General features: G+C 47.8%; 1 protein-coding gene across 15 annotated transcripts in view; it reads left to right on the plus strand.

Moving 5' to 3' along the window:
* Positions 1-12259, plus strand: part of CACNA1A (calcium voltage-gated channel subunit alpha1 A) — a 286823-nt gene that overhangs the window by 169429 nt on the left and 105135 nt on the right. For all 15 annotated transcript variants that reach the window (XM_047700733.1, XM_047700723.1, XM_047700811.1 and 12 more), the window contains 2 exons: positions 749-901; positions 5227-5420. In XM_047700733.1, coding sequence (XP_047556689.1) covers positions 749-901; positions 5227-5420 — 347 coding nt within the window. The remainder of the gene's footprint in view (positions 1-748; positions 902-5226; positions 5421-12259) is intronic.

A 12259-nucleotide genomic window follows, 5' to 3' on the forward strand; every position in this document is an offset into this window, starting at 1 on the left:
ACCCTTCCATCGCGGGTCCCTGGGGCTTCCACCTGCCAGGAGGTGCTAATCGTGAGCCATGCAAAGTTCTTCTAATCAGGAAGCAAGGCCTTGGGCTTTTTGTCTGAACCCTGATTTTAACCATAGACTTTCCTAAGAACACAATGGCTACAAACACACAGATTTGACATCCCTCAGACCTGGGTTTTAGTCCCGGCTCTGTTATTGCTGACGCCCTTGGATGAATCACCTCTCTCAGACTTGCTTCCCACCTCTGCAGAATGGGGTAATTTTATACGGGTGCCCACTTCATGGGGTTGTGCTAGAAGCCAATGAAACCATGTCTGGTTTCTCAGGACTGGAACTGGGACATTGACTGCTGTCCCCGCGCAGAGGTGTGGCTGGCTTCGCTGGTGCCTCTGCATGAATTAGGAAAAGACGCCCCCTTTTGGTGGGAAAAATTACGAAAAGGCACCCCGCTCTGGGTAAAAGCTTCCCAACACCCAGGAATATGGCTCAGAAAGCAATCAATTTCCACCCCTTCCTTAGCTAAAAGGTCAACAAATGACAGCGTATGTCAAATGCTTTAAAAATATTTTAAAAGAAGAAGGGCTTAAAATATTAAAATATTAGGAGGGCTTGTTCCCATTTTATGACAACCAGCCTGTGTGGTCCCTCGTCATCGCCCCACCCCCAGCCTCACGTGTGGGTTCCTAGAGTTTGGGGTGCTTGCTCACAGAGCCGTGTGGCTCTCTCTGTGTCTTCTCAGGTTTACAAGTCGTCCTGAAGTCGATCATGAAGGCAATGATCCCCCTGCTGCAGATCGGCCTCCTCCTATTTTTTGCAATCCTTATTTTTGCAATCATAGGGTTAGAATTTTATATGGGAAAATTTCATACCACCTGCTTTGAAGAGGGGACAGGTAGGTCCAAGCAGCATGATGTGGTTGGTTTTTGTCTTTTGGGTTTTTTCCAGCCTTCCTCCCTTGGGAACAAACTCCTGGAAAGGATATGCAAGGCTTTGCTTCTTTCTCCTGGCAGCTGGGAGAACTTCCTTGCAAAGCGCTACAGGCAAAGCCAGGGGTGAGATAGCCCTTGGGGTCTTGGTTGTTCTAAGGCCTTGCATTGGGGTTCCCCAGAAGCTGTCCCAGGGGTAAGTAGTTTATTTGGGAAGTGATCCCAGGAAGTGCCAGAGGGGGAGTGGGGACATGAGACAGGGAAGGAAGATATCTAGTAAAGGGGTGTAGTGTTATCAAGCAGGCTACCATTGTGGGCAGCTGGGGTCCGGTCCCATTGTGCAGCTTGGGGAGGTAGCATAGGACACATGCTTCAGACCCATCCCAGCCAGGGGGCAAGGGAGTCAGGGTCTTATCCACCAACTTCTGTCTGACACTGACAAGGACTGTCCCTGGGTGGGCATTAATGTCCCGGCACGGCTGGCTGACCCGCATGCCGGGCTGGAGCAGGCATGAAAGATGTTTTCAGGTGGGAGGGTGGGGAGGCCAGGCCAACAGCAGGATTTGGACAGGGTGCCAGCAGCTTCTGCCTCGTAACCTTACAGGGACCACATCCCAGGCTGTGTTCTCAAGCAGGAGGAAAGGGGACAGCCTGGTCATGAAGGAAGAGGTCTGATTGCTTTGTTGGGGGGGCAATCCCCATTGCCTGGAGAAAAGGAATAGAAAAGGTGGCCCTCTCGGCAACCCCCCCAGAATGTACCTTGAAGACACCCCAGCTGGGAGGCAGGACACCAACAATCAGAACCTAGCACAAGCAGGGTTCTGTGTCATTGGCAACTCCTCAGTGGTTGGGTGAAGAAATGCAAGGTTGGGGGACAGGCAGAGAAAAGCCAGGAAGGCAGGAGGCTCACTTGTAGGACTCAGCTCTGAATCAGCAATGTCACAGGGCGGTGTCCCCCACTATCCACACACTTAGGGGCCCCAGCACCCTCCAGATACATTTTCTATTAAATGTCCTGCTCTCCAAGCTCCTTCGCTCTCTGAAGCCCAAGAACCAAATGGAACCAGATAAGGACAGAAGCCTGGATGTCTGTGTTGGGACCACTGGCCATCTTGGTCCAGATGGGCTGGCTGGCAATGCTGATCATGGGACAAGGGAACCATGAATTCAAGGGATAGACAGCGTGGATGGTGAATCTAAAGGGGAACCCCTGTGAGAAATGAAAGGAGTTTTAGGCCCGTCTCTCTGGGAAGAAGATTCTGTCCAGGAGTGGCTTCCCACGCCCCCCACGTGGTGGAGCCGTGGCCCAAGACCACCCCAGAGGGAAGGAAAACTCAGTTGGAAACATTTATTCAAGATGTCCTTTTTCTTCCTCCTTTTCTCTTGCTCCTCCTGACTCCTTCTCTCCTGGGCTTGTGAAGTTTGCTCAATATGGGATGTCCTAATTATTTCTTTCCCCGATGAAGAAGGTGTTAATTGAGGCAGAGCTATTTCTGCGCCTGGCCTCGTCACCCGGGCGGAAACACAGGAAGGAGAGATACAGGGCAGGGCCCCTCGGAAAAGTCAGCCAAGAGCAGAGAAACCAGGACTCCTGGAGCCTAGGTTTTGGGGTTTTGTTGAGGTGATTTTTTTTTTCTTTTTTGGTCTTTCTAGTCAAGCAGACACAACTGGCTTAGGTCTGAGTGGGGTTGTGAGGGGGCAGATGTGGGGGGGAGCAGCTGGGGGGTTAGAAAACCTCATTTTAGGAGGATGACTGAAAAGCTCGCGATTAAAAATATAAGGCGTGTGAGTAAGAGACAGATATATACAGACACCCAGGCAGCAGGTTAATTTTAAAATATATTTATAACCAAATTCCTCAGACTCTCTGGACGGTTGCTTTTCTAGAAGCAATGCTCAGAGTGTTTCGTGATGGGGGGGCGGAGGGTTGAGGGGGGATTGAAATCAGGAGAACCACTGGGCCAAACTGCCAAGGAGAGACAGATTTTCAGCTGCATCTCTTTATCCTCGGGAACCCGGTTCCTGCGTGCCCAGAACTGTGCCAAACACTCAGAGAAATGCAAAGGTAAAGTGGAAGGCATTCTGCTTTCCAGGTGCCTCCAAAATCGTTTAAGGAGATAAGATTCCTCATCTCTAATCAGTTTATAGCCATAAAGGCTGACATGAGCTTTATCTCCCCACTAAATATGGACGAACATTGGGGAGCTCTTGTAGCCCTGAGGAAAAGGAGGGACCAGAGTTCACTGGCTGACGCAGGGGGCCGCAGGGGGTGGGAACTGAGCCAGACTTGGTCACAGGGTGGAGACATAGAAGGTTCTGGGCAGAGGTGACCTTCCCAACAAACACTGGTTCTCATTTCTTATAGGAGCCCATGCATTTTCTTCTCCCCACTCTGAGCCTGATGTTTAAAAGATGTTGCCTTCCCATCTGTATCTGTTAAATATTAGCCCCCCTGTACCAAATCCAGCATGAATGAGGAAGGCATTTCCAGCCACTTAAACTAGTGGCCGATGTGCTCATTTCTTCTTGAGCAGTGGGTGTCAGCTCTGAGAGTGGCGGGTGTCACTTTGTGTGACCTACAGTTTCTATTTAACTGACGCTTCAAAGGCCAGTAAGATTCACGCCTTCCGTGCTGGTTTATTTCTCTCTGCGGCATGCTGAGTGGGGGTTGGGAATTTGTGCCCATAGCACATACATTGAGAGCTATTTTTATTTTGTGGAGACCTTGAATTTGCACACTTGGCTGTTTGTTTTCTTGGTGGACAGTGTTGCTCTCTGAAAACCTTCAAAAGTGTGACTCACTGAATAGGGTCCTCTTGTATCCACTGCTCTGGTCCAGTGGGGATACCCTGGGTCATTCTGTGCTCCCCTGGTGCCATGTGTTTCCAGGGTCTCCCCATCAACACCTTGGAATTCAGACCCCACCTTTGGCACCCAGCCCAACTTCACCAGGAAGTTGTCTTTGGTTGCCAGCAAAAGGGGCATCTGTTGGCATGTGTCTCCTTCCTTGTGGCATTTTTACAATCTGCCTCTTGCTGTTTGGGGAGAAAACTTAGCTCCTGTGCCTAAGGGTAAGTACTGTGTGTACTGGCCTCCCTCGCCCCCAGAACAGCTCCCTGAGCCCAGTACATCTCAAAAGAAAGAAAAAAAAGAAAAAAAGAAAAGTAAAGAAAAGAAAGAAAAAAGGAAGGGAGGGAGGGAGGGAAACAGGGAGAGAAGAGGAGGGGAGAAAAGAGGAAAAAAAGAAAAATCAGTCAGGCAACTGAAGAGAACAGCATCACGTGATTCACATATTTGCCCTAATGGAAGTCTGGAGAACGCTGCCCCCAACCATCTCACAATGTGCATAGCATATTCACCCAGACCCTCTATATTAGGGAACAGAAAGCACATCTCAACAGATCTTAAAGGACCAAAGTACACAAAATATTATCCTCTGACCCCAGTGTAATTAAGCTGGAACTTGGTAACAAAAGGATAACCCTGAAAGTGTTTGGAAATTAAGAGGCATGCTTCTTATCTGTGAATGAAATGATAGGGTATTTGAAATTTGCTTTAGAAATATTCTAGTGCAAGGCAAAATGTGGGGAGGGGATACAGATGAAACAAGACTAGCCCTGAGTTGGTAAGTGTTGAAATTGGTGATAGGTACATGAAAATTTGTTATGCTATTCTATTTTTTAAGATTTTATTTATTTTAGAGAGAGAGAGCGCAGGGGGAGGAGCAGAGGGAGAGGGACAAGTAGACTCCATGCTGAGCACAGAGCCTGACACAAGGCTTGATTCCATAGCCCTGAGATCATGACCCAAGTTGAAATCAAGAGTCGGACACTCAACCGACTGAGCCACCCAGGTGCCCCTATGCTATTCTGTTTTTGTAAATATCTGGCAAGTTAAAAAAAAAAATAAGAAATGCATCTTAGTTATCCACGGGTCAAAGGAGAAATAATATTGGAAATTGCTGAATATTTTACTTGAGTGATAATGATAATAATGCATGACAAGTTTTGTGAGATGCAACTAAACCTGCACGCAAAGGGCAATTTATAGCCTTAAAAGAAATGAATCCGTCTCAAAAGTTTAGGAAATGCACAGGGAAAGTAATAAAACTTGGAGAAGAAATTAATAAAACAGAAAACAATGAATAGATCAACAAAGCCAAACTTAAAAAAAAATACTGATAAATTCATTCCAATAGTCATTTTTTCCCAACAATATTGAATCTCTACAGCCCCTGAGAGCTGGTTTTCCTAGTGCTTTCCCCTGACTTTTCTCCCCTTCCCTTTCATAGATGACATTCAGGGTGAGTCTCCGGCTCCATGTGGGACAGAGGAACCCGCCCGCACCTGCCCCAATGGGACCAAATGTCAGCCCTACTGGGAAGGGCCCAACAATGGGATCACTCAGTTCGACAACATCCTATTTGCAGTACTGACAGTTTTCCAGTGCATCACCATGGAAGGGTGGACTGACCTCCTCTACAACGTAAGTGACGCAAGTATGGGGAGAGGTGGCCCTCCTGGACCAGCCAATTCCTGAGGCTGAATTGGAGGGATTCTGAGCCGGTGAGGTGGGGCGGGGCGAGGGGGCAGGAGGCATCAGAACTTTAGGTAGAAGAGGCCCCTTGGGACATGGAAATCTAGAGGGCACTTAGATGCTGCATAAATTTTCACTGTTAAAGTGTTTAAGTATAATTTTAGATTTTTTAATATGTAAATGTGTGATTCACAAGCCCATATGGATAAAAGAGTAATATCCCGAAATGTATACAAAGGGACTCTGTGCTGGGACCCTCGCTGTCCCTCTGCCAGCCACACTCCTTCTCTGTAGGGTGAGGAGCCCATGGGGCACAGGGGATATCTTTCAGAAGCTGGTACCAGCCATCCCACTTTCTAGACAACCTTCTTGGATTATCCAGGATTCTGGAATTTTCTGCCCAAGCCCAGATTCTGTGAACTTGCATGAGATTCTTCTGTGGGTCTGTTCTCCAACTGGGCCAGGTGTCCTAGGAGCATCTGTTGGCACAAATGTGGCTGGAGCTTAGCCATGTGAACAGGAATGTCCATGCATGTGTGCATGAAGCCCCCTGCCCCAGGCCAGATGGAGCCATGAGTGGGAGAGAAGGCAGGCCATGCATGGTCCAGGGGCAGGGCTGGATTTGCTCACATCATGATCCAGGGCAGACATCTAGGTTCTAAATTCCACCCTGACCTTCCCAGTGCTTATGAAGGTATGTTTACAAAGGCGAAGCATACAGCATATTTTATTTAGTAGCTTTTAAATATTTACACAGAGTATGTGGGCCTCCATCGGTACTCTTGTCTGAGATCTTGAAAACATTAGAGACAGGCCCACCTGCCCCACTTGCATCCTGTTTCCTATCCCTCCACCAGGTGCCACCCCTTCAGCTCCTTGGTGTATGCTTTCTGTGTTTATGCAAATATAAGTGTAATCAAATCTATATCCTCCTCCCTCTTTCTTACCCCAAAGTGTAGCATTCTATGCCTGCTGTTTTATTCTGTGATTTTGGGGGGAGGGGGCGGGTCTCATGACAACGTATACTGGAGATCTTTCCATGGCAGGACATGGAACATGACCTCGTTCTTTTGTACAGCTGCATAGCAGTCCATTGTTTGGTGGGCTGTGGTTCATTTAATCAGTTCTCCCAGAGACAAATGCTTGGATGGGTCCCCATCCTCTGACATTGAACTGAGAGCTGCCATGAGCCCTACTGCATTTACGTCTTTTCATCCTTGTGCAGAAATAGCAGGGGTTGGTGGTGTCCATTCCCAGAAGTGGGATCACTGGGTCAACAACTAAAGTGTATTTATAATTTTGATAGATATTTAGATGTACAGGTTTTAGAACTCTCTCTGCCCTAAACACAGCACACCTTCCTCACCCACCTGTGCCTTGAGAGGGCCTCCCCCCCACCCCCCCGCCCAAGTCAGTCACCTGTCAGCAGCTGGAGATGGATGGAGTCAGGAATACAAGGTGCCACAAGTGTAGTGACCTCATTGGGCTGGTCCACATATACCTCTGTTGACTCACAGAGGTGTCCTCTCTGCCTGCGTAAGTGCTGAAATTGTCAGTTAAGGTTCTGCCATATGAGCCAGGGCTTGGCCTGCTGGGGAAGCAACACCATGTTTCTTCCTACATGTGGGGCTGCTGAAGTCTCCTCCTGGTGGCACTTGAGGTTTCTTAAGGAAAGTTCCCCCTTGGGGGTGGACGGAGATTTGCAAGAACCTATCCTTTTGACCAGTGGCTCATTTTTGGGTGGGGCTGAGAGTACAGCCTGGAAGTGGATTGTAGAAGTGCCATGGACAGCTGAGCATGTCACATACTGCACAAGCCACATCTCAAGAGTGTAATTTGTATTGTAGACTACCATTATTTGGTATTGTATTATTGGTATTACCAAATAATGGTATTTGGTATTGTAGTCCACCATTATTACAGTTTTTGACAACTATAAAGAATGTAAGAAGGAGATATGGTGTCCTAATTTGTATGAAGACCTTGTCTAAGCATAGCGTCCTAGAAACAGACCACAGATCTCAGAAATGTTCAGTCTCTCTCTTGGGCCTCCCTTGCAAAGAGCTTGGATCAAAGGTTACACCCAATTGGCAAAAGCTTGCTGGGGGATTTTTATGGGTTCTAGATTTTTGCTTTGCAAGGGTGGTGTGAGAGGAGGCTGCAGAGGGAAATGAGCCCTTCTGGAAGTGAAACAGAGCCAGGGGCCAGGAAGGTGAGGAACTTGGACAGAGAATGGGACTGAGGAACAGAAGCTAAGAAAATTGTGAACATGGGAAAGGGTTGTGTCCAGAGAAAGTGTCCAGAGGTTCAGAGGAAGTCACTGGGGATGTACTTAGTAGTGGGAGAGGAAACATGAGCAGGACGACATATTTCCAGTAGATTCTCTAGTCATAAGCACCATTGTTGGAAGAGATACTTGTGCTAGAAGCTTAGAGCTGAACTGTCTTTGGGGAAACGAGCTGAGGGGAAGTGGTGAGAGCACAGTCAGGCACCAGACTGCCTGGGTCCCCATCCTGACTCTACCACTTCCTTGCTGTGCAACCTTGGGCAAGTCACTTGGCCTCTCTGTGCCTCTTTCCACTTGTGGAGTACGAGCAGAGGCATGGTCCTACCTCACAGGGCAGGAGGACTGAGTGAGCTGGGTACATGTGAAGTGTTTAGAACAGTGCCTGGTCCTCAGCGAGCTCTGTGTAGGGCCGAATTCTCCACCCTGGTAGGCGTGGCTCTCAGAAACATAAGAATTTCTTATCATAAAAACCCCAGCAGCACCCGACGAAGTGGAGTGAGCTGTGGGGTTCCACTTCATTCCCCACCCTCACCCTCAACACACTGGTAGCTGTTACTAACTCCGAGCAGCTTCTAGAACTTTACATGTACTCACATCCCACCACCATCCTGTGAGTAGAAACCCCACCCATGATCTGGGCCTGATGTGAGTCTAGAGCAGTAATAAAGTAGCACGAAGTTGTGGCTAAAGCAACAGACATTCGTTGTCTCCCAGTCTGGGTGCCAGAAGCGCCCTATCAAGGCATTGGCCTTCTTGGCCTCCTCCAGCTTCTAGCCAACAATCTTTGGCATCCCCTGGCTTACACATTCTCTGCCCTCCACTTGAATATCCCATCTTCACTTGGCTGTCTTCTTATAAAGACACAGGTCATGTTGGATTAGGGCCCACCCTACTCCAGCACCATCTGGTCTTAACTAATGACCTCGGCAATGACCTGATTTCCAAATAAGGTCACATTCTGAGGTCCTGGGGGTTAACACTTCAATGTATCCTTTTTTTTGGGGGGGGTATTATTCAATCCATAACACCTCCCAGATAAACTACTGGACTTGAACCCTTGTCTAGGGCTTCTCAAATTAAGACACAAACTTAATACAACCATTAAAGCCTCTCATTGTCAAAGGCAGGGGGCTAAGGTGACTACCTTTGAGTTTCTGCTGCTGAGGACAGAGCTGCTGCTTTTCTAGGCATTTGGGCCCTGCTGTTGTGTTCTGCCCTCTGCCAGCCCTGCCTCCTCAATGCATCTGGCCACAGGCAGCCACAAGGTCTGGAATCTTTATCCTCTGTATTTGTGCTAGAGCCAAGGCCTGTGGGCATGGCCTCACTGGCCTCTGACAGGTGAGACCCAGGAGTAGAGAATCTGGGTGCACCAGCTCCAGGTTTCTTAGAATCCATGAGCCAGATGGATGCCACCTGCCTGGGTGGGCAGGACTTTACAATCCCAACATCTCATTTCTTTTCTCAATATCATTGATAACCATTTGATTATTCACTAACTGTTGAGCACCTACTGTGTGCTGGGAAATGGGCAGGTGGCAGCAGGGGAAGGGACCCACCATGAAGAAGATGGACAAAAATCCTCACTCTGATAGCGGAGATGGACGGAAACATTAACATGATAAATCAAAAACTGCATCTATGGTGGGACATAGAAAGTAAGCAAATGCATAACAGGGGATGTGGTGACATGCCCTGTGAGGACAAAAGAGCACAAGAGGAAGGCGGGGCTAGTCTAGGTCGGCAATCAGGGAGGGCTCCTCAGAGGAAGTGACATTTCCAGAGAGAAGGAGAGCGCCAGACGGATGTTTGTGGGAGAGCATTCTTGGCAAAGGAAACAGCAGTAGCTCACCTACATGGCATGTTCAGCCCCCTTCAGTCCTGGTTTTCCCAGTTTTGATTTGTTCCTTTTCTTTTCTGCTTGGCTTCCTGGTTAAATTAAGCGCCTTCTGGAAAAAGCCTAACCCCAGCTAATCAGCAGTGTTGTCAAAGATTTATATCAGGATGTGCATCTCAGCATTATTTGTAAAAATAGAACAAAACTGGAAGCAACTGGTTCAGTACCGTATGATCCCTTCATATGATGGAATATTACGTCGTCATTAAAAAGCATCTGTTGGGAGAATATTTACGGACGCGTGGAAATGCACACTCTATAATGACGAGTGGGGAGAACTGATTTTCTTTTTTTTTAAAGAATCAAGGTGAGGTAAACCTATGTCTTAGCTCTGGCTGCCATTATAAGAGTATGCAGCAGGCGGCTTCAACAACAGAAACTCATTGCTCACGGTTCTGGATGCTGGAACCATAGGGCCAACACGGTGAGGACTCTCTACCTGGCTTAAGGACAGCCAGCTTCTTGCCAGGGGAGAGACAGCTAGCTCTCTGGTGTCTCTTCGTATAAAGACACTAACCTCATCATGGGGGCCCCACCTGTGTAACCCCCTCCAACCCTGACCAACTCCCAGAGGCCCCGCCTCCTAACACCATCACACTGGGGCTCAGGGTTTCCACACATGATCGTAGGGGTTGCGATCCACTTCAGCCTGTCCTATCTTCTGCTCTCAAGTGTGTACATTTGAAAATATACGTTAGGGAACGAAAGACTGGAACGCACTGTACCAAGATGGCCTCTAGAGAGTGCGGTTCAGGAATCTTTATCTTCCCGATTCTTCTCTGTATTATCAATTTTTCTACTGTGAGCACCATTTCCTTTTGTAATCAGGAAAAAAAATTAGATTTGTCTTGTTATAGATTTAAGAGGAAAAAAAAGATATTTTTGCTCATTATGATGAGGTGGGGGAATGAATATTTTCTGGGTGTGTCCACAGTGTGTTGGCTGCGTCACCCGTCCAGAGAGGGTGAACACCAAAGGCTCAATTGATATAGCAATAATCAATGCTCATTCTTATTGTTTTACTATTAAATAAACAAATTAAATGAAGAAAAAGGAAATCTTCCTTATGGAAGAATTCCGTTTAATATAAATGCAGATGCTCCACTTCTAGAAACAGGGTTGAGTCTCCCCCCTCATTGGAGGGTAGGCTGGACTTAGTGACTCACTTCCAGAGAATAGAGTAGGGAAGGGAGAGATGAAGTCATTTTACAGTGGGGAAACCTCTCAGACACCACCTTAAGCAAGGGACCAAGGTCGGATGCCCCCCCACACACACACACAATCGTATGACCCCTGATGGATGTGATGGGCAGGGGACCTCACCTCTGGTTTTCTTCCCTAAGACTCACAATCCCTGTGTAATCATGAGCAAAACATAGACAAACCCAGACTTGAGGGTGTTCTGCCGAATACCTGGCCAGTCCTGTCCCGGACTCTCAAAGTCATGATATATGTAAGGGAAGACTGAGAAATTATCACAGACCAGAGGAGCGAAAGGAGATGTGACAACTGGATGTGACGTGAGGTTCTGGAACAGAAAGGAGACATTAATGGGAAACTGACAAAGTTCAAATAAAGTCAGGAGTTTAGTTTATAAATAACCTGAGGGGGAGAGAGGACTATCCCCCATTTTACAAATAAGAGTCCGAGATAGAGAGTGTGGCCGGAGGTTGGCGGCCAGGAAGTGGCAGGACCAGGTGCCCTGAACTGAACCCCAGGAAAGAGATATGGAGGAAGGGAGGGAGAGCGGTTTAATTTTTTTTAAGATTTTATTTATTGATTTGAGAGAAGAGAGCATGAGTGGGAGGAGGGGCAGAAGGGAGGGAGAAGCAGGCTCCCTCCCCACTGAGCATGGAGAGCCATTTAATTTTTAAAGGAGTAATTTCTTAAGACTCCCTTTAAGTCTGGGGCAGAAAACATAGATTAGGGGCCAAAGAGCCTACATTAGAGAATTCAGGGATTCTTTGTGGTTTTTGTGTTATTGACATACAAGTTTGAGATGTACAAGATGCTGATCTGACAGACGCATTATTACCCAGTGAGTTTAGTGAACATGTGTCAGGCGATAGAGTGGCCCATACTTGTTTTTTTGCCCCAGGTGGTGGCGGTGGCATGGGGAAGCTCAGGAGCATTGTGCTGACCCAAAGCAGCCTGGAAGCAGCGTGTGGGTGATGGGAACTGCCCTCTCTTGGTGGACACAAGGGAGAGCAGGGGGAGAGGCACAGGTCCTTAACCCAGGACCTGTCATGAACAGCATGGGTGTCCTGGCAGGACCAACACTACCTAAGTTCATTTTTTTTAAGATTTTATTTATTTATTTGACAGATAGAGATCGCAGGTAGGCAGAGAGGCAGGCAGAGAGAGGGAGGAGGAAGCAGGCTCCCTGCTGAGCAGAGAGCCCGATGTGGGGCTCAATCCCAGGACCTGAGATCATGACCTGAGCCGAAGGCAGAGGCTTTAACCCACTGAGCCACCCAGGCGCCCCCCTAAGTTCATTTTTGGCTGCCATTCACTGAATTTACCAGATGCCACACATCTTCTTGTCCTGTTGATCAATCCATAAAACAACATTGTGCAAGAGGCATTTTTAGACCCATCATCCAGATG

This window comes from Lutra lutra, chromosome 1, assembly GCF_902655055.1.
Source record: "Lutra lutra chromosome 1, mLutLut1.2, whole genome shotgun sequence".
NCBI lineage: Eukaryota > Metazoa > Chordata > Mammalia > Carnivora > Mustelidae > Lutra > Lutra lutra.